General features: G+C 60.2%; 1 protein-coding gene across 1 annotated transcript in view; it reads left to right on the top strand.

Annotated features, from left to right (window-relative positions):
* Positions 1–22,088, top strand: part of ESPN (espin) — a 31,888-nt gene that overhangs the window by 3,294 nt on the left and 6,506 nt on the right. Inside the window, exons 2-12 of the mRNA XM_046662541.1 lie at positions 57–250; positions 10,330–10,516; positions 10,643–10,825; positions 10,980–11,111; positions 13,645–13,849; positions 15,037–15,302; positions 17,912–18,073; positions 18,164–18,359; positions 20,058–20,084; positions 21,232–21,377; positions 21,461–21,724. Coding sequence (XP_046518497.1) covers positions 57–250; positions 10,330–10,516; positions 10,643–10,825; positions 10,980–11,111; positions 13,645–13,849; positions 15,037–15,302; positions 17,912–18,073; positions 18,164–18,359; positions 20,058–20,084; positions 21,232–21,377; positions 21,461–21,724 — 1,962 coding nt within the window. The remainder of the gene's footprint in view (positions 1–56; positions 251–10,329; positions 10,517–10,642; positions 10,826–10,979; positions 11,112–13,644; positions 13,850–15,036; positions 15,303–17,911; positions 18,074–18,163; positions 18,360–20,057; positions 20,085–21,231; positions 21,378–21,460; positions 21,725–22,088) is intronic.

The following is a 22,088-nucleotide window of genomic DNA, read 5'->3' as shown; positions in this document are numbered from 1 at the left end:
GAGCCACAGGTCGGGGCAGGACAAGGCTTCAGAACTAATGGGCTCTCCTCCCACAGGACAAAGACAATTCTGGTGCCACAGTCCTGCATCTGGCTGCCCGCTTCGGCCACCCGGAGGTGGTGGACTGGCTGCTGCATCATGGCAGTGGGGATCCCACTGTGGCCACAGACATGGGCGCCCTGCCTATCCACTATGCCGCCGCCAAAGGAGACTTCCCCTCCCTGAGGCTTCTCATCAGGCACTACCCTGAGTAAGGACCCCCCTCTTTAAGGGGCTGCTGGGTGGGACAGTCCAGGCCTCTGGGGGATGCCTGAAGTTAGCCATGCCCCTCCAGCTTCCCAGGGGAATTACCACTTCCAGAAATGCCCAGAGGCCAGAGGGCCAGGCCAGAGACAGCACTACCCAAGCTGAAATTTCTCCCCTCCTGGCAGCCACTTGCCCCAGAACCCTGCCAGCCAGCACTCCCCAAGCATGCAGCTGCACCTGGGAGGCTGGGCATACAGGCCAGGATCACATGAGCTTGCTCCCCTCCAGGATGCTCATAGCCCGCAGAAGGTGGCTCTCTCTAGCTCTGACCTGTGCCAGTTTGCAAGATTGTTCTAACTGGAAGGTAGAGGTGAAGAGACAGGAGCCCCTCCTAGACCCTTAGTCAGGAAGGAGGAGGAGGAGCTATGTCAATTATTAAGCAGTGAAGGGAGAGAGCTGCCCACCCAGACCCCCAGCCCACCTCCTAGCCCCACAGCTCCCTGGCCTTCCAGAGAACAGCTTCTTATTTCCTGTGGCCCCTCAGCCACTCCCACTACTAAGGGGAGTGGGGCTCCCAAACCTCCTGGGGCCCTTGGCTTGAGTGGCTAGTCTGAGAAAGCGGCTGAGCAGTAGGCTGGGAGCTGCCAGGGGTGAGGTGGGGAATGTGGAAGAATGGAGCTCAATGCAGAGCAAGGAGTCATGGGGCATCCTGAAGGAGGGAGGCAGCCACATCTTAGGTTCACCTGTGGGGAGGCAGGTTCAGGAGAAAGCTCCCAGACCCTGTCTAAGGGGGTAGGACACCAGTAGCCCCAGGCAGCCAACAGATGGGGGCTCTGACCTTTGTCAGTTCAAGTGGGTGCCTGGGACATAAGCGGTGACAGAAGACCCAGCCTCAGGAGGAGAGCAGTCACAAGGTGAGAGGGTCTGTCCTCACCACTGGCTCTACTCCTGAGCATGCCTGTAGGGTCAGTGGCCACCAGAGAGCAGGCAGGAGGCCAGTCTGGCCCCATATCCTGATGGCACAGTGGCTGCGGCTGGTAGCGTCTTGGGCACAGGCACACTGCGTGGATGTAGGGCAGCCCTAGAACCCCAGGCGGGAAGCAGTCATCCCCTCAGCCCAGGATGGGCAGGCTGAGCCTGCCTTGTTCTCACTGAGCCAGGGGTTCCTTGGTTTGGTTAGTGGGACACCAGCAGGTGCGCCTTGCGGGCCAGTGGTTCTCTTCTCAGCCATCCCTGCAGAGGCCACTTGGCACCACTTTGGCGTGAATTCTCTGCTTCCAGACAAGCTAAGGTCTGAGTCACATCAAAGCCAGTCGGATTTAGAGTCGGCGGGCCCCAGAGACCCTCGAGTGCAGGCTCCCAACCTGGCACCCATCAGGGCCCCTGGGGGACTTGGTTCCAGACTCCCAAGTTAGATTCTCCAGATTGGGGCTGGGAGCCGCACCTATGACATGCTGCCAGCCCCACTGCAGTGATTCTGATGCTCCTGTCCCACCCTCTCACTCAACGCAGAGGACATTGAGGTCCTAAGAGGGGAAGGATGGGCTGTGGTCACCCTCCCCCATCACACATAATGGGCCCCAGAAAGCCAAGGTGATGGCGATGCAAACTTAGCCCAAATGATGTGAACTGAGGGGGCTCTGAGTCCCCTTGGAAGTGCCAATGAGGAACTTAGGCAGGAGGGGTAGGGGTGAAGCCCCAGGCTGGCTCTGAGGCCCTCCTTGTGGAGAAGCCTGGGCCTACGATCAGCCCCCATGGGCTGGAATCCCAGCCTTAGAAAGACTCTGGCTGTGCCATGGAACATTCTCATGGGCTTTGGGGCTTGGGGACCCTGACCCCTCCCAGGTCAGGCCAGGTGCTGGCCGTGATTGGGCCCCAGTGCTGACTCTGTGGCCAGATGTCCTGGACTGATGAGCCGCCAGCCCCTGAGAGGCCGCCATGAATCTCAGGACGGTGGACAGAGGACTCGGCTCTGTTCCCACAGCGCCGTGTGACCTGGCTGATAAGGAGGTGCTTTTGTGTAGTTGCCAGACTGGGCTCAGGCAGGAGGGGGTGGCTGGGGATTGGGCTGGGGCCCACTGGCAGGGGAGTTGGGGGTTGGTGCTCACTTAGCCTCCTACTTTGGAGGTGGAGACTTCTGCTCCATAAGACTGGGGACCCCAGGGTTGGGAGCTGGGGAGAGGAGAGGCTCAGGCTGCCCCAGACCACAGGGCCTGATCGGACCCGAGCAGCCCGGCTCTGGAGGCTGGGACTCTCTCGTGAGCCTCCCTGGCCCACCCCGGCTGTGAAGCACCGTGAATTATTCACAAGGGCTCAGCTCTCCCTGGCAGTGGTGAGGGAGGAAGGGCTCCAGCCCTACCAGTGGGAAACTCGATCCCACTCAGGGAGGCTCTGGCAGCAGTGGGCCAAGGCACTGACAAGCTGCAGAGGGAGAGGAAGGCGGGACGGCCTCAGAGTAGGGCCCAGCTAAAGCAAGACTGCACCTTGGGGTGTTAGAAAGGGCTTGAGACGGCAGGAACATGCTGTACCCACCCGCCGTCCTCTCTGGTCTATGCTGGTCCATTGGACAAATCCTCCCAGGGGCAGAGGAATTGCCACAGTGACCTCAAGGGCTGCTGCCACCTGGGAATCCTCCCTTTGAGCCCCCTGTGGAAAGGGTCCCTAAGCTGCAGGCATGGAGGCTGGCCGGGGCTGGGCTGGGGCTGTTTCAGGCCCTGGGTCTGAGGGAGATGAAGTGGGAGGGTTCACCCTCCTGGTCAGGAGCACTAGTGGCTGGTGGAGGGGACTCAGGGGTCCGGATCCCCCGTCAGGACTGACTGAGAAGGAGCGAGGAGCCAGTAGCCCTCTGAGCTCCTGACCGCCCTGCTGGAGGGCCTGCGGCCCAGGAACCATTTCCTGCTTGCTCTGCCTCCACTGTGGGCTCACTTGGAGCCTGTGCAGTCAGAGGGAAGCCCTGGGCTCAGTCAGGACCCTCGGGCCTGAGCATCAAGGCTGGGGAGGGAAGGAGGGCACTGTGGCCCTGGGGCCCCCAGGCTCTGCCAGTCACAGCAAGCTGGAACACCAGTCTGCCCAAAGATTTGTATCAGCTCCAGCTCCCCGTGGGTGCCTCCTTCGTCCAAGGCCTCCCCTGACAGGCTGGAAAGCGTCCTGGCTGGGAGTCGAGATAAACTCAGAACAGCCCAAACCTGCCCAGTGCCCACTAGGGGCCTGGCACCACACAACAGTCTGAGCCTCACGACGACCCTAGGCAGTAGCTCTGTAATCAGCCCAATTTACAGACTGACTGATTAATGTTTAGGGAGCATCTGCTCTGTGCCAGGCCATATTCTAAGTGCCGCGGATACACTGGTGAACCAAACGAATGTCCCTGCCTCGTGGAGCTAACAGAGAGAGAAACAGGGTCTCTGACAGGTTAATTATTACTGGCTGAGGTCCCACTGGTTCACTGTGTAGCCTTGGTCAAACTGTACCCCTTCTTTGGGTCTGTTTTCACTCCTGGTCCAGGCCCTAATCTCTCAGGGCCTTTCAAGTTCACAGGAGACTCCCCTTTCTCCTTTAATGCAAAGGTTCATGGAGCCTGGCTGCTCCCATAGCCCAGTCGGAGGGGTTCAGGCAGCCCCCACCTGGGGCAGGAAGCCTCAGCAACTCACCCCTTAGGGAGCCCCAGGGCCTGTGGCTCAGCTGCCCCTTAGAAGGCTAGAGGCTCTGCCTGGGCCTGGGGCTGCCCCTTCCCTGCTGGGTACCTGTTTGTGCCACAGGCAATGGGGGCTCACTCATTCTTAATTACTCCCCCCCCAGGTCTACCCTTGGTGTTTGCTGAGGTCACCTGGGCAGCAGGGCCTGGGGGCAGAGCCTGCACTGGCATGTCCACCCTGGGGACCCTGACCCAGGTGGAGGCTCTGAGAAAGGAGGGGCCTGGTGGAGTCAGGAGTAGCCCCTCTCAGTGGACAGCCTCAACCTCCACCAGCAGCTCCTGATCCAAGGCTAACATGTCACCTTGGCCCCAGCTGGTTTCCCTCCCTGGCCCTGGCCCTCTTCCTGTCCAGCTCTGCCCACCTTTGAGAATGCAAGTCAGATCCCTGGACCAGTCACAGGCTCCCTGCTCACTGACAGGGAAGGCCACTTCTTACAGAGCCCTCCTTGCTCTGGTCCCCCCACACCTCATCTCCAGTTGCTCCCCCATCACCTACTCTGCTTCACCTCCCCCCCTCCTTGCTGCTCCTGCAACAGACCAGAACCCTCCAGCCTTCGCACTGGCTGTTCCCACTGTCTGGAACGCCTCCCCAGAGAGCCCCATGGCTGCTCCCTCCCCTCCTTCAAGGCTTTGCTCCATCTCCCCTTTCCCCAGCCTCCTTCAGATTGGAGCACACCTCCACAGTACACATACTCACTCCCCGTCTTCCTGGGCACCCTTATCACTACCTGGCATTACATTCTGTGCGTCTGTGTGTTCTCTTACTGTCTGTCTCCCCAACTAATGTCTTCCCCATCCTGTCTGCCCAGGGCATAACACTTAGTAAATATTTGTGGAATGAATGAGGAGCCAGGAGTCTCTGAGTCTAGTCTGGCCCTGCCTGCAGCTCACTGCATGTGACCTCAGACCGAACTCCCTTCTGGGACCCCCGGCCCATTTGGTAAATGGACCTAACCTGCCCGAGCAGCTGAGGCCAGTGTGAGGAGGCATCACAGAGCTCCTGGCCTGGCTGCCCATCTCACCGACTCCCATTTATTCACTCAGCAACTAGCAACCAACACTCCCTCAGTGCCCAGCCCTGTCAGTGCTAGGGATATAGCAAGCCCTCCCGGCTTCGTGGGGTGACATTCGGGGACCTCACAGGGGACAATGAACAAGAAGACAGATGGAGAGCATGCGCCACATTCAGGGAAGTTCTTGCCTATTCCCTCATGTGGGTTTGCCATCCGTCTGGTGGAAGGGAGCTCCGAGAGGCTGGGGTCTGCTGTTGTCACTGCTCACTGCGTCCTGGCATGGAGTAGCCTCATGACACGCGTCCCTAAAATGGATGAAATAAGTGCAAAAGGCAATTCAGGAGTGACAAGCACTATAAAGTGAAATGGGTTAGTTTGGAAGGGGGCGATAGGGTGTTCTTTCAATTGAGGGGGTCAAGGAAGGCCTCTCTGAGGACGTGAGCTGAGCCGAGACCTGAATAGGAAGAGGGACCAGCTGTGGGAAGATCTGGCCTGGGAGCATTGCCGGGAGAAAAACCAGTAGGTGCAGAGGCCCAAGGGGGATCAAGCTTGGCTTCACTGAGGACCATGAGGAAGGCTCGGAAGGCTGGGAGAGGTGCAGGGACCTGTAGCCTTCTGGAAATATTCCAGGCTTGCAGATGGATTGAATGTAAAGCTGCTGTTCTCGAAGCTTCCTCAAATCAGAGCTGCTTTCCTTCCCTGTGCCAGGCCTCATTTGGGATCTTCTCAAATAAGCCAGGAGGCGTGATTGGAGGCCAAGAGAGGTAGAGGCACCAAAGGCTACTTGACTTTCTATCCAGAGCAGCCTTAGCCCACAATGAGGTCTAATCCTTGTGGGATCAGCCCCTTTCTGGTGGCAGTGAGGAGGGCTGCAGGAAACGCTGTTCTTTGATCTGAGTCTGGTTCCGTGGGCAGGTCACTCCTTGTTCCTGTGGCAGTGGTTACAGTAGGCGGCACCAATCTTGGACGGAGATTTCCAACAAACCCTTAGAAGCATCCCATGTTTCTTTCGTGTCATCAGAGGGTGACGTGCTTAATAGTTACAGTTTGTCCATATCATCTTTTTTTCCCGGGAGAAAGAAAAATATCATGATTTATGTAATCATTGCTAGGGAGCCTCAGACCTATAAAGAGGTCAAGGGTCTCCAAAGACTCCTAGAGCTTGGGCTCAAGGGAGGGTGGCATGGTGTCCTTTACTGAAACCGGGGCAGCGAGGTGGGGGGAGATCTGCTCTAGGCATGGAAAGTTCTAGAGGCCTGATCAGTGCACAGATTGAGGAGTGGGCTGAGGTAAGGGGCCAGATATAGACTCCAGATCCAAGCTGGAAAGATGAGGGGCATCGGGTACAGGTGACCTTTGACCCCAGGAAGTAGATGACCCCACTAGGAGGAGAGTATGTTTAGAAAGGAGGCCCTGGGGCACCCTGACATTTGGAGGTCAGGCGGAGGCCAAGGGCCCAGCAAAGGAAGCTGAGGAGGCCTGGCCAGTGAATCTGTGTGTGCTTGTCCAGGAAGCCAAGAAGAGCAGGTATTCAGGAGGCAGGAAGGGCCCCTGTTAGGCAGTGGCCAAGTCAGGTGAGAATGGGAAAGCCACTGGGGTTGGAAGCGAGGAAGTGACGGTGTGGAGGCTCACTGGATGGGTGAGGGGGTTGGTAGCTCAAGATGTGGCTGTGATACCAGGAAGCCAAGACCTGCCCTCCCTCGGAGGAAACATGCAGCTTTCCGAAGCTTCCTCTTCCACTCTCTCACAAGAGGCATGGAGAGGCTGGACAACTAGGATGCCTATTTGCCATATGTGGAAACTGAGGCTTGAGAGGGTAAAGAACTCGCTGCACAGTGTCCTGCACAGTGAGCTGCAGAGTCAGGGTGGTGAACAGAGGCCGGGACAAGGGGCAGGGCTGGGAGCAGAACATTTACCCATGGTGTCACTGTGGCTAGAACTTGACGGGCTGGAGCCAGGCGGGATCCTGAGGCCGGAGGTCCCCGAGACCCTGCCCCTCTCCTCTAGGCAGTCACTCGCCACAGCAGAAATGACGCCTGGCCTGACCCATGCTTGGCAGGGCCTGGACACCCCAGGCCAGCTATGCCCCCTACCAGAGCACAAGCAGGAGGAATCCTAAAATACAGCAGTGGCTCCAGGCTCATGCCAGGCACGAGGCCTGTGCTGAGGGTTCTCCAAGAATGTTGCATGGACGATTATTGCCCCCACTTTGTGGATGGCTTTGAGAACACAGAGACAAAAGGCAAGACCGTGGCATAGCTTGAGGGGGCCTCACACGCCAGGTCCTTCTTACACCTGGGTCCTTCTCTGCCTCTCTCTTGTCGAGTGATGGTCACCCCCTGTGCCTCAGTTTCCTCATCTGTAAAAGGGGGACAATGCTAACACCTACTCCGTAAGGTCATTAGGGGAACTTGATGAGAGAATGTGTGTCTCATGCTCATTACAGTGCTTGGAACAGAGCGATCATTCAATAAATGGTACCTGTTATCATATTATCAATTATTATTATTATTACTGCTGTTGTAAATTCATCTCTCCATCTAAATTTATTAATTTATTTTGTTCCTTATGCAATCCATATTTTTATAATTTTCGCCAGTACATGTGAGGGTGCGCATCCTTCTTGCCTCCAGGGTAACGAGGCCTGGACCCCCTTTCCAACCCCAGCCCATCAGCATATCTTCCCCATGTCTTGGGGGAAGAGGCTGTGACTCCAGAATGGAGGCCATGAGTGCAGAGGCTGAAATACTAACAGTAATGGTGATAAGCTCGAACATTTACTGAGGGCTTACCCTGTACCAGGGACTCCAGCTGGGAGTGCCAGTCTGTGAGTGGCCTGGCAGGTGGCTGTGGGCATGACTGCCGCCTCCTGCTGGGGTCCTGCTCTGTGCCAGCTTCTCAGACCTTCTTAGGCTGGCTGGGCCCTGGGTCACGGATACCTGCCAAGTGTGAGGGCTGGGAGGGCAGAGCTCCCAGCAGATCTGGCACCTTGAGCTGTGTACTTTGCCTCAGGCCTCCCCAGAGAGAGCCCAGTGGGCCCTGGGTAGTGGCCCCCTCCAGCATCTGATCCCCAGGACCCCAGAACTCGCTGTGCCTTGGTTACGGAGTGAATAATTCAGGCCACTGAGTGTTGGTCATGAAATATTAAACAGGCTGTTACTGACGCACCAGCATGTGAATGGGAATGGGGTAGGGGTGGGGGGGTTCGACGCTGGCACTGGGGCGTGGAAGCTGGTGGCCTCAAGCCAGCGTGTTCCTGAGGAGAGGCGTGTGGGTGGGTCCCTGTCTGCTGCCGTGTGCTGCATTGGTAACACTGGCTCGTGAGCACCACTCTGCACCCAAACATGGGTCAGGTAACGAAGGACAGCCTACCCCCTCCTCAGGGTCCCTGCTCCTCCCCAAATTCGTGAAGTGCCAGGCTCAGTGTCAGCCTCAGCAAATGGCAGCTGTGCTTCTGGGGAGGGGGTGCCCACATCAAGAGGAAGGAGAGAGCAGGGACTGGGTGCTCAGTGGGGGCTGGAGGCAGCCTGGGGTCAAGGGTCAGGGAAGGGAACAGAGCCCAGGGTTTTAGGGCCAGGGAGAAGTCAGCTGGGAGTGTCCAAGGGGTGTGTGAGAGGGAGGGGCCAAGTCATGTCTGGGGTGACAAGAGGGTAGGTGAGTGGGCAGAGGGAGGAGGAGTGGGTGGCCTGGTGCTGGTGTTAATGGATGGGTGAGGGAGGGAGGGCACGGATGGATGGGGCGGAGCGTGTGATTGATCTCATGAGGGGATGGATGGGGGAGGCAGATGGATGAGAAGATGTGAAGTTGGATGAAGCACTGTACTTCCTGGGGCTCAGAGAGCTGATCTAGCACCGGGAGACGCAGCCCCCAGCCTGAGCTTAGACTGGGTGGGCAGCTTCTGGGTGTGGGCCTAGATTGTGGCTCCACCTAGTGCCCGACTCTGGTAACTACACCCCAGGCTGTCCACACCCATTGTGAAGCCCGAAAAACTAAGGCTCAGCCAGTGGCCAGACCAGCTTCCCTATTTCCCAGCAGCACTCCTCCTCATGGGGCTGGTTACCTGTTCCCAGTTAGTACCCCTCTGTGGGGGCTGGGGAACAGGGATGAGAGGCAGTGACAATTGCAAACTAGGCCCCAGGGAAGCCCCAGGGAGTGAAGACCTGGCATGCCAGCCCTCCATCACACAGACACATGTGTGCTCAAATGCCACTGACCAGCTATGTGACCTTTGGCAAGCCCCTGAGCCTCAACCGCCCCTCTGGAAAATGGGGATGACAGTAGGATCTAAGGGAGGTCAATGAGAACCTGCCCGCTGATACCATAGCTCACGGGAAGTGCTCACTAAACGGTGGCCACATGTAGGCTTGCCAGAGTAACAACAACCAGGATATCCAACTGAATTTTAATTTCAGATAACAAATAATGGGGTTTTTGGGGGGAGGGTTGGGTTTTTTTCTTTCTGCTTTTTCTCCCCAAATCCCCCCAGTATATAGTTGTATATTTTAATTGTGGGTCGCCACCTCAGCATGGCCTGATGAACGGTGCCATGTCCACGCCCAGGATCCGAACCAGCGAAACCCTGGGCCGCCGTAGCAGAGCGCATGAACTTAACCACTCGGCCACGGGGCAGGCCCCAACAAATAATGTTTTAGTTTAAGTATGTCCTATGCCATATTTGGAACATACTTATACTAGAAAATGATTCATTGTTTATCTAAAATTCAGATAAATTAACAAATGCACCAGATTTAACTGGGCATCCTGTGTTTTATCTGGCAATCCTACCACTCTGCCCTCTGAGAATTCAGTCTTCTGGGGGAGGCAGAGGCCAGAATCAGTTATGGTCAACCAAGCACAACAGGTGGTCCATGGAGTGAGCCCAGGGCAAGGTGGGGCATGGGAAACCAGGGAAGGCCTCATGGAGGAGGGATCTGTACTGAATCTTAAAGAGCGGAAGAGGGAAGGGCGTTCTAGATGGAGGGGGGACATGATTAAAGGCATAGAGGTCAGGCAGCAGGTGGGGGGACTAACAGTGACAGTGGGTCAGTGTGCCTGAAAAGGTAGGGAGAGGCCAGGTCACCACGTCCTTGTAAAATGGTGGGTTATTTACTCAGATGTGCACTGTGGACAAGAGGCTGCTGGGGGTGGGGGTGGGAGCGGGGGGAGGGGCAGCAAGACAGAAGGGTGCCCCTGAGGGAGACTGGCGCAGGACTGAGTCCAGAGGGAGTCAGGGACAGCGGGGCCTGGTAGCTAGGCCTTCTCCAACCCACCCTCCCAACCCTCCAGAGCTCCCCAGAAGGAGGGAGGCGAGGGGAGTAAGAAGGCTTTGGAAGGGCGCAGCACTGAGAGCCCACTGTGGCTGCTGCGTCTCTCCAGGGGAGTGAATGCCCAAACCAAGAACGGTGCCACGCCCTTGTACCTGGCGTGCCAGGAGGGCCACCTGGAGGTGACGCAGTACCTGGTGCAAGAGTGCGGCGCGAACCCGCACGCGAGCGCCCACGACGGCATGACCCCGCTGCACGCTGCGGCGCAGATGGGCCACAGCCCGGTCATCGTGTGGCTGGTGAGCTCCGGGAGGCGGCGGGACGGGGCGGGGCCCGGGTGGGGTGGGGCCTGCACTGGAAGGGGGCGGGGTCAGAAGGGGCCTGGCGCCCAGCCACCCCTCTCTCCCCCGGCCCCTCCCGCCCAGGTGAGCTGCACCGACGTGAGCCTGTCGGAGCGGGACAAGGATGGCGCCACGGCCATGCATTTCGCGGCGAGCCGCGGCCACGCCAAAGTGCTCAGCTGGCTCCTGCTGCACGGTGGCGAGATCTCCGCCGACCTGTGGGGCGGGACCCCGCTGCATGACGCCGCCGAGAATGGGGAGCTGGAGGTGAGGGCGGGGCCGGGGGCGGGGCCGGGGGCGGGGCCAGGCGGGCGGGCGGGCGGGGCGGGCGCCCTCTGCTGGCCCCGCGCTCTCAGTGCAGTTCTCCCAGCGCGCGGGGGCCCAGGCTGGCGGCCGGGGGTCCTCACTGCGCCCCGCGCAGTGCTGCCAGATCTTGGTAGTGAACGGCGCGGAGCTGGACGTCCGCGACCGCGACGGGTACACGGCCGCCGACCTCTCGGACTACAACGGCCACAGCCACTGCACCCACTACCTGCGCACCGTGGAGAACCTGGTACGTCCCGGACGCTGCTCCCTGGCGTCATCTCACCCCCGGCCTCAGCTCCCCCGAGAGGGAGGTGGTGTTACCTCTTTTACCACGAAGGAAGCTGAGGTTCAGGGACCTGAAGCCTCTTACCCAGCGAGTAAGAGCCCTACACCATTACCCCACATGAACTCTCAGCCCAGAACCACTGATCATTGAGGAGTGAGGGGCTGGAGGCAAAAAGGTCAAGGAAGGAGGACCAGCTTCCTCCTGATAAGAAAGAAGGCTGGAGAAATCACAAGACACTTACATACCGATGGAAATAGTCATCTTCGTCGACCCGTTCACAGCCCACAGTATTAGCTCATTTAACTCACCACCGCCTTCTCAGGTAGGCAGTGTGTTAGGGTCCCCATTTCAAAGGTGGGTAAACTGAGTCTCAGGGGGACCCCCAGGTCACACAGCTGTTAGAAGGTGGAGCCGGGTGGCCTGGCCCAGAGCCACCTCTTTTGACTACTACACTGTATGAGCTCACTTTGTGGCTGCTTTGTAACTGGAAACTTGTGTTGTTCTTTTTAAATTATTTTATTATGGTTACACAGCTGTGTAGTAACCCACTGGGACTTGAGCTCAGGTGTGGGTGGCTCCAAGTCCAGGACTCTGCTTCATCTGGTGCAATGCCTGCTTTGGAGAGGAGGGAGGAAAAGGGGTGGGCCTCACAGGCACCTTCAGAAGCACCCGCTCAGGGGGCAGCGTGGCCCCCAACCCAGAGCATGGCTGCCCTATCTGCAAGCATAGGGGGCACCCTGTTCTGGGGAATCAAGGGTACAACAAGGCCCAGGAGTCAGAGACTGCCACTGATCCCGAGGAGGCTTTTCCCCCCAGAAAGGGACACTCAGAGAGAGTAGTGGTCCAACATGTAGTGAGCGCCCTGTCACCAGGGTATACAAGCAGGGGTGGATGCTGTGAAGGGCATTTCTGCACCAGAGGTGGGTTCCTTCCCACTGAGAGAGTCTGTGATTCTGTTTTGGGGGTGCAGTGGGGGGTGGCACAGAGCCTCAGCCCCCCAGCCCCTCCTGACAGTGTCTGCAGCTGCTGGCAGTAAGCAACGAGCACCATTCCTTGAGTTCGGACTCTGGCAGGTCCCCTTCCTAGTGTTCTATGGTGTAATCTTAGTTCATCTTCACAGTAAATTAATACTGATAGTTGACACATATGGCATTTATTAGCTAACATACCCTGGCACTTCACTAACTTTTCAAGTCTTTTTCACAACCCAGTGGGGCAGGCAGTAGTGTTTCCTCATTTACAGATGAAGAAACTCAGGTGCAGAAAAGATAAGCGACTTGCCCAAGGTCACATAGCTAGTAGGTGGAGGAGGTGAAATTTGAAGCCAGCATCCCAGGCTGCACAGCCCGTGCCCCTAACCTCCATTATCCCTGGGGTCAGGGCTGGGCACCCCCAGTGCCCACTGCTGTCATCTAAGAAAAGAGCATCTTCAGGCTGCCGCCCCAAACCCAGCTCCTGTTGGCTCCCCTTGGCTCATGGGGTAGGCAGCAGGGCCTGGTCCCCCTGAGCTGGGTAGGATGTGGGGGCCCTGGCCCCCTCACTCAGGGGGACCCAGCTGCAGCAGTGACAGATCCAAGCCACCAAGGAGGCTGGCCCAGAAAAGGCAAACACTCTCACAGAGCCCCTAATTACGGGGCCAATGAGCGTGGCTGCTGAGCTGTTACCTGGTGCCAGGCCTGCCTTGCACTCCCAGGGGGCCTGTGACACTTCTCAGGCAGGGAGAGGGCGCAGGGCAGGGAGGAGCAGGCCTGGGCAGGAGCAGCGAGCAAGCCGGCTTGCAGCAGCAGGGCCAGCATGGGCAACGTAAGCAGGGCCCCCACCCCAGCCAGCTCCCATGCCAGGAGGGTCAGGCCTGTGGGCAGGGGCACAGACAGTGGTGGGGGATGGAAGGCTTGGCAGCCTGAGTTCAGGCTGCCCACGCAGCTCAGCCGGGCCGCCCCAGGCCCCACCCTTTTCCCAAGGGCCCCTTCAGGAGGCAGGGGCTGGGCTGGTCTTGGGATTTGCCTCAGTTGGGCAAGGAGGGACAGTGGTTGTTGGCCAGGTAATGGGGGATCAGTCTTGCCTGCAAGTTGTGGGGGCCCTGACCCCCTCCCCCACCCCCAGCTGCTGCATGTATTCTCACCAGCTGCAGGGCCTGAGCCCCAGCCCCACAGATACACTGGAGCCCAGGCCCTCTGCCCATTCATAAGGAAGGAGAAGGCTGGTGCCATGGCAGTCCTTCCCTTGGGGTCCAGCCCAGGTCCCCTCTTCTGTCAGTCTCTCCCCACCACAAGGAGGAAGGGGACAGGGGTGGGAATTTCGCAGGAACCCATGGTCCTGCTTCCAGGGGGCAGGGCTTGAATTTTAGCCTGGGAAGAACCTGAGAGACCCTCTTGTGATGGGGAGGAGAACCCAGAAAGGGAAGCGCCTTGGCTGAGGTCACAGAGTGAGAGCATGCCTGAGCAGGACCCTGGCCCAGAGTGTGCTGGTCCTCACGGCCTCCTCTTGTGCTCAGAGTGTAGAGCACCGCGTGCTGTCCCGGGATCCGTCCGCTGAGCTGGAGACCAAGCAACCCGACTCGGGCATGTCCTCGCCCAATACTACCATGTCGGTCCAGCCACCGAACTTTGACCTCAGCTCGCCCACCAGCACCCTCTCCAACTATGACTCCTGCTCCTCCAGCCACTCCAGCATGAAGGGCCAGCGCCGCCCCCTGTGTGGTGAGTGGGCCAGAAGAGGGAGGAGGGAGAGCAGACAGGAGCCAGACCACTAGACCCTGAGGGCTGGCCTGGGGCCCACTCCACCCACAGCTAATGATGGAGGCTACCCAGGTCACCAGGAGGGGACACTGGTTCTGGTGAGAGACAGGTGACATGCATACTTGTGTGTGCCCATCACAGGCATACCTGTACTTTCACACGTACTCTCCCTCAGACAAAACCCCCCTGCACCCAACACACAATTCCATATCCTCACTCACACATGCACAAAATGTTCCCTAGACCTCACACCCGCCCACCCACACTCAAGAGTGCACACTTGGGGGCTGGCCCCATGGCCCAGTGGTTAAAGCTCCATGCGCTCTGCTTCGGCAGCCTGGGTTCATGAGTTCAGATCCCAGGTGCAGATCTACACCACTTGTCAAGCCATGCTGTGGCAGCATCCCACATACAAAATAGAGGAAGACTGGCAACAGATGTCAGCTCAGGGCTAATCTTTCTCCAAAAAAAGAGTGCACAACTGTACCTGTGTACACACAATACACAGATATGAAGGCACAGCCACACGTACGGAGCCGCACAGATACAAGCACACACCTGCACTACACACAGACACATAACCTTCTATTTCCATACTCAGACATACACACAGACACAAACACACACACATGATGCCCACAGACCAATGCACACACATTCACAAGTACAAAGAAGCATGTGCACACACTCACAAATATACATGAATGCACAAATGCTCAGGCAGAAGCCAAGCAGGTGTCTACACACACTCTGACCATGCCTTGAGCATGGGTGTCTGTCCACCTGCCATGCCTGCTTCATGCCACCAGGTGATGGCCTGCAGAGATGGCAGGGGGCCCTGCAAAGACTGGGTGTGGTCATCCATACTCCTGCCACCTTGCCCTGCCAGATCTGCCCTGAGGGGTGGCCCTTCTGCTCTCCACATGGCCCTGCTCCACAGGCACGCCCTCTGGTGCCTCCCCTCTAAACCTGAGCACATTGTCTTTCCCCAACAAGTGCAGGGCCCGGGCCCACAGTGGGGCCATACCAAGCTGTGGCCCTGAGCCCCCCTGGCCCTCTGGTGAGTTGTTTCCAGGCAGTGGAGGTCTCGGTCCTGGGGGACAGCCTCTCTTGCAAACTCCCAAACCCAGCCTTCCTTCCATCCCCAGGGCTTCCCAGTGCAAGGGCTGCAGATATACAGAGCTACATGGACATGCTGAGCCCGGAGCTGGGCCTGCCCCGTGACAAGATGGAGAGAAGCACACCACCACCACCCAGCTTCCCTCCGCCACCCCCACCCCCAGGCACCCAACTGCCCCCACCTCCACCAGGCTACCCAGCTCCCAAGCCCCCTGTGGGGCTACAGGCAGCTGACATCTACATGCAGACCAAGAACAAACTCCGCCACGTGGGGACTGAGCCCTTCAAGAAGGAGGTAGTGAACCCTTAGCCACCTGCTGGCCTCCCAGCACCGGGACTAGGCTGATGGAGAGCAGTGGAGGCCAGTGGTCTGTTCAAGCTCCTGCCCAGCCCTGTGGGGGCTCAGGGCTGGGCACTGGGAACAGGGAGATGAGTAAGACAAAGCCACCACCCTTTGGGGAGCTGGGGGCAGGGGAGGGGTGAAGGAACATATACCCAGACAGCGTGCCTCTCAGGGAGTTGGGTCCTCCCCCTCCTTACACAGAGTGTCAGGGTGGTCGTGGAGTTGGCAGAGAATATGTGCAAACTGCCTCTCCACAGACATACACATGCCCACAGCCCCGGGCTTAGGCAGAGAATAGCTCCCAGGGGGGTGTCTTCCAGTAGGAGATGCGGATGGCATGGCTGTGCATGTGAGGGCCAGGAGGAGGGTGGAGGCAAGGTGAGAGGGCACTAGCAAGACTCAGCACCCATTGGCTTGGGGGCTGGGGCTGCGGTAACTGGTGGCTGGCTCCCCAGTTTGGGGCTTGAGCTCCCAAGTGGGTAGAAGGGCCAGTCCTGAGATGGGATCCTCTGGGAGAAGCAAGCTTGTGAGAAAGGGATGAATCTGGTGTGGGCACGTTGAGTGCCAGGTGCCCAGGGTGTCAGGGCCTGTAGGATCCTGGCTGAGCTCTGGGGCAGGGAGAGGGGCAAACGGCTGGTCTGGACAGCTCTGAGAGTCCTGGGCAGGGAGACCCAGAGGAGGTCCTGTGGTACTGGCCAAAAGGACAAAGCAAGGCTGGCCTGTGGCAGGTGGGCGTGCATGCAGCCTGAGCCCTCAGGTGACCGAGTGTGGGATGGAGGCCCCTGAGGGTCCTGTGGGAGGCCTGACCTTGTAGTTCTCCCTCCAGTCCAAGGCAAGCCACTCCAGGGCCAAACTGAATAACCAATTAGCACAGGTGACTGAGGTCACAAGGCCACTGAGCAGGGAAGGGGAGGGCCATAGCATCCACAGAGACTCCCCCTGCCCCCTCTTCATGCCACCTCAGACCAAGCTCTCAGTTGGGTTCCCCTTTCATCTCCACCAGATGGAGGAGGCTCAGGAGAGGCCTGCAGGGGGCCTAGGGCCAGCGGACTTCCCCAGCCAGATGTGTGGGCCCTGCCCAAAGCCGCAGGACAGGTGGCCGGGCCTGCACCCCCTCCCCTCCCCTGAGCCATAGCATCAGGCCTGTGCTGCCCCCATGCCCCTCCTGGGTGTGTGCGTGTCGGTCTGCAGGCACCGGGTGCTCCACAAAGGGCCCTTTGTGTGCCCGCAGTGCCCTCCGCCGGGTCGGGGCTTTGCCTGACTGTGGGCGGGAGCAGGTTCGTGGCTTCCACGCCTCGGAGCTGCAGGGGGCGCGGAGGGGCGGGCTGGCCCAGAAAACAAATCCTTTGGTGTCCCGTTTCCTGAAACGTGAGCCAGGTCGGGTGGAGCGTGGAGGGTCCGGGGCCACCGCGGGGACACACGGGCTGGGGGGTGAGACGAAGGACAGCCCCCCACCTGGAGACTCGGCCTTTGGCCCTGCTGGCTCACATCCTCCTTCTCAGGCTGGGCTTAGCAGGGGGCATCTGCGAAAGAGCGGGCTGCTGTGCTGTCACCCGAGCCCGCCTTGCCGCCCCTGAAACTCGAGGCTTGGGCGCGGGTGTCGGTTTACGAGGATGGCGATGGTTTCCAGATGCGGGAGGGGAAGGGCAGGGGCGTGACCTGGAACCCAGGGGGGCCAAATATCGGGGGCTCCACTGCCTGCGGTCAAGACCGCATTCTGTCTCCCGCGTATGGAGGAGATGAGTAGGGGGATGAAGCCCCGGGTGCCCAGCGCCAGCGAGGGAGAGAGGCGCAGGGGCGGGGCCACATCTGGCCCGAGGGGCAGGCGCGGCAAGGCCGGGTGTGGCACAGCAGTTGGCGGCTCGGTGGCGTCCCCTACTGCTGGGGGGGTTCCGCTCGGGATTGGCGGGTCCTGGGTGATGTCAGGCCGACAGAGCTCATAGGCGCGGGCGGGCACGGGCTGGGCTGTAACCTGAGAGGAAGGATCAGATAGCGCAGGTGTCCGGTCCATGCCGCCCCCACCGCCAGGTGCACAGCGGGGGCCACTGGCACAGGCGCAGGTAGGAGCAGCCCCAGCCCCGGGGCGGGCGGCTGAGAGCCCTGGGCAAGCAAGAGCCTAACAGGACTTGGGCTCTCGAGAGGGCGCCCTCGGGGCCAGGACTCCCGCAAGAGAGGGTTCGGGGGAGCCTCGGGGACGCGCGGGACGGTCTGGCAGCCGGCGGTGGGGTGCGGCTGAGGCCTTAGCGCTGGCGAAGCTGGGAGCTGCCCCTTCTCCGGCTCCACCCCGCCCCTGGGCCCGCCCCTTCTAGCCTCACTGGGGGCCCTTGTGCCCCTTGGCGTGCGCCCAGAACCCCTCACTGTAGAGTCGACCGAGCCTGCCCTTCTACCGAGGCCCCCATAACCCTCCCCCCATCCCTGTTCTGAGAACAGGAGGGTCTGGGAACGGGGTTGGTTGCAGCCTGCGACGGCCGCTGGCCGCGAGCCCCGAGAAGGTGAAGAGCGGGCGGGGGAGGCATAAGGGCCAAGTGCCTGAAGCCCACTTCGCCGCCGTTTTCCCACAGCTGAGCTCCCGCGACGGCCACAACGGGCTGCGGAGGCAGGACTCCAGCCGCAAGCCCCGCGCCTTCAGCAAGCAGCCCAGCACGGGGGACTACTACCGCCAGCTGGGCCGCTGTCCCGGGGAGCCGCCGGCCGCACGCCCGGGCATGGCGCACAGCGAGGAGGTGCGTGCCCGCCAGCCCGCGCCCGCCGGCCGCCCGGGACCCGGCCGAGCCGCCCGCTTCTCACTCGCTGGCCCCTCCGCTCCCCCGCAGGCGGCGCTGCTCCCCGGGAGCCATGTGCACAACGGCTGCGCCGCGGACCCCAAGGCGTCCAGGGAGCTGCCGCCGCCGCCGCCACCGCCGCCGCCCCTGCCCGAGGCCCTGAGCTCGGCGCCGCCTGCTCCGCCTCTGCCCTTTGAGGGCGCCGGTCCCGGCTGCGGGCAGCGGCGCTCCTCCTCGTCCACTGGCAGTGAGTAGGGGAGGGTTGGGGGGGGGGGCGGCGCTAGCCCTGAAGGGGAGGGAAATCTCAACACCGCCCCCTCCCCAGCTGCGACTGCCCTAGTGCTTTCTCTTTTCCTGCTTGTTCTTCCTGCAGCCCCTACTCCAGTGAGGACTTGATCCTAAGAGAAGGTTCTGAGTCAGAGCAGGATGCACATGTGTGTGTTAGCTTGTCCTCCTTGATTCTGGGGGTCAGGTAAATGGACCAGATTTAGCTGGGTCCGGTTCATTTGTCCTTCATGTGATGTTGACTAGGGCAGTAGAATTGACTGGAAGATCTGAGCTGTGTGATCTGGGGCACATCCACTTCCCTCTCTGGGCCTCCCAGCTCTTGTAGCTGGTGATTCGGATTAGCTGGTGCTAGAGGGAAGCTCTGAGAAGTAGAACCGGCTTCAAGGAGTCAGAGCTGCTGGCCGACTTTCTTCCTGCCCCACATCTATCCTGAGCCTCTCCTCCACTCCTCACCTCTTTCTCTTGTATTTCCAAGCTGGCTACAGCCCTGAGCCCTTCTCAGATGCGTCAGGGATTCTTCCCAGCCACGTCTCCCCCAGGGGCCTCACTCAGGCCAGACAGGGTCTGGCTTAGGGGACAAGACCAGTGACCCATCATGCCCTGCCCTCCCCGTCCTGGTGACTCCCCTGGGCATCATTTTTTAAGAGCTAGACTGGTGAGGCTGGCCCAGTGGCGCAGCGGTTAAGTTTGCGTGTTCCAATTCGGCGGCCCAGGATTCACTGGTTCGGATCCCAGGTGCGGACCTACGCACCGCCTGTCAAGCCATGCTGTGGTGGGCATCCCACATATAAAGTAGAGGAAGATGGGCATGGATGTTAGCTCAGGGCCAGTCTTCCTCAGCAAAAAGAGGAAGATTGGCAGCAGATGTTAGCTCAGGGCTAATCTTCCTCAAAAAAACAAAAAAGAGCTAGACTGCTGACCAGGATTCCTGGGCTTCCCTTCTGTAATATGGGACAGTCTCCTGCATGCCAAGGCTCCTGGAAGGCCCAGGAGGTAGTGCCTGGGTGCTGATGCTCCCATCCCAGCCTTGGGGGAGGTGGAGTGCCTTTCTCACCCAGCTGCTCAGTGCAGGGACCATGCGTAGTGGTACCATCCAAAACTTCACCTCTCTGACTGGGAATGTGAGGGTGCAGTGGGGTCCAGGGTAGGGCCAGCCTAGGCTCCCTGGGGTACCTATGGAGCCCCAGCCCCTGCAGACCAGAGCCATAGTAGCATGTCCACCCACCAGAAAGGCCCCAAGCTCTGGGGTCAGCTTCTTCTCTCTACAGCCTGGAGCAGAGCTGAAGCTAGGAACAGAAGAAAAATAGACTCTGGGCTTCTCTAGACACCCCTTCTCAGCAGAGTCTGGGCTGGATGCCCTATGCCAACCCAATGCCAAGATTGAGGCCCTTGCTAGGGGAGCCAGGGCCAGTAGCAGCCCTGCCCAACTCTCAGGGACACCAGCAAAGCTGGGAACTGGGCGGACCACCCTTGCGGAGCCCCAGAGCCGCCTGAGCCAGGGTCAGATGGGCAGGAAAGTTCCTCCTCTCCTCTCCCCCCTCCTCTGCGCATCTCCCTCCCCTCCTCCTGCCCTCCCTGGCCTTCTCTTTGTCCTAGCCTCACCCTGGCCCCCTCCCCCTCCTAACTTCGCTGTCACTTCTCTCCTCTCGGTCCCTAGAAGTGAGAGTCCTGAGGCACAGGAAGAGTGAGTAGCTGCGTGCGCGGCTCCTGGCTGAGGCGCGGGGGCGGGGGATAAGGCGCTCTCAGGAAAAACGATGCCGAAGGGGTACGGGACTTGAGGAAAGGGCAGAGCCAGGGGCGGGCAGGAGAGAGGTCCTCGATGCCACATGCGGGGCCTCCGGACCCACCTGCCCTCCTACCCCCACCACACTCGTGTGCACGCGCATGCATTCCGCGCCCGGCCGACGGTTTTGCCTAAATAAATGAGCCTACCGCCGGTGCCTGCCCGGCACCTTTCCGTTTTTCCCCCTTCCGCTACTGCGCTCTGGGATCACCAGCCTGGGCAACCCAGGAGCTGTTGGCCCGTTTTGTTCCCCTCACCCAACCATGACTCCTTCCTCAGGCTCTAAAGACAATCCTCCCCAAACTCCAGTCACCTCCGCCGGCCTCGTCGGAAAATGCAAACTCCGCTCCGGACATTTGCATGTTATCCGCCTGGCCCTTCTTCCTGGGTGTCCCCGCCCCATATACTTAGTAAAGGCTCCGTTTTCCTGAGTCTCCCAGAGCTAAGCAGCGCTTTGCCATAAGTGTGCTCCGGGCTTGCAACCAGTGTGTCTGCGCGGCGTCTGTCTGTGGGGGTGGAGTGGGGAGGGGACCGGCTGGGTTCCGGCGTCTAGGGTCCTGAGCCCGTAGAGCCAAGGAGGCCCCAGGCGATTCAGTCCAAGGGTCACTGGGCTTTGCTGATGCAGAGGGCCGGAGGAAGACTCCACCCCGGCAGGGCCGAGCCAGGGAACCTGGGACAAAGGTCGGGTGGCTGGCCCCAGGTAGTGTTTTGGAGCTGGGCAGTCAGTGCGCTGGGCGGAGACATTCGCTTGAGTCCCCAGGGCCAGCCCAAGAGCCGTCATGAACTCTCAGGGGCCTCCAGGCGGAGGCCCCACGCCCCGTGAGTAGAACCGGGAGGATGGTGGGGCCGCGCGGGCTGCGAGCGGAGAACCCGTCTCTGGGGTCCTTGAGGGCTGCTCGCGAGGCCCGGGATCTGGAGAGCTGCCCTCTCGGCCCAAGGGAAGGCCCCCGGCCCGGTCTAACTTGGGGAGGGGGCCGCAGAGAGACAAGTCGGGGGGCGGCGGGGACGCAGGCCCCCAGCCAGCACCTCGTCTCTGGCCTCCGCTCAGGCACCAAGTCTTTCAACATGATGTCCCCGACGGGCGACAACTCTGAGCTGCTGGCTGAGATCAAGGCGGGCAAGAGTCTGAAGCCGACGCCGCAGAGCAAGGGGCTGACCACAGTGTTCTCCGGCAGCGGGCAAACGGCCTCCCAGGTAGGCGGTCTGACAGGCGCCCCCGCCCCGCCTCCCCGCGCCCCTGCCCGCCGGGGCTTAAGCCCCGCCGCTTCTCCCCGCAGTCCGACTCGCCGCTGCTGCCGGCGTCGCCCGCGCCGTCACGGGCCCGGAGCCCCACACCGCCGGTTGCAGGACCCCAGCCGCTGCTCAACGGTAGCGTGGCGCCGGCGCCGCCCGCCACCCCTGCGCCTGGCGTGCAGCTCGATGTGGAGGCGATCATCCCCACACACGACGAGCAGGGCCGGCCCATCCCGGAGTGGAAGCGCCAGGTGATGGTGCGCAAGCTGCAGCTGAAGATGCAGGAGGAAGAGGAGCAGAGGCGGAAGGTGGGTGGGTGGGGCTTCCCAGGGGGCCCTGGGGTCTGCAGCTGGGCCCACAGCCCACCCCCTACATCACGCTCCCCCCTGCCCGGGCCCTTCAACCTCAGGCGGTTCCCATTACCTCTGGGGAAAAGCAGGGTTGGATGACCTCCCCTCTCCTGGAGCTGTTCCCCGTCTCCACCGCCCAGTAACCTGTTCTTTGGTGAGATGGCCATGTTCATCCAACTCTAATGTGCCTTCAAATCGCCTGGGATCTTATGAAAATGCCTATTCTGATTCAGGAGCTCTGGGTGGGGCTAAGATTTTGCACTTCCAACAAGCTCCTGGGTGAGGCTGACCAAGCTGGTGCAGGGACCACGCTGAGTAGCCA

This window comes from Equus quagga, chromosome 5, assembly GCF_021613505.1.
Source record: "Equus quagga isolate Etosha38 chromosome 5, UCLA_HA_Equagga_1.0, whole genome shotgun sequence".
NCBI classification, from domain to species: Eukaryota; Metazoa; Chordata; class Mammalia; order Perissodactyla; family Equidae; genus Equus; species Equus quagga.
Note: the sequence above shows the minus strand (reverse complement) of the source record. Positions and strands in the feature narration are given on the sequence as shown.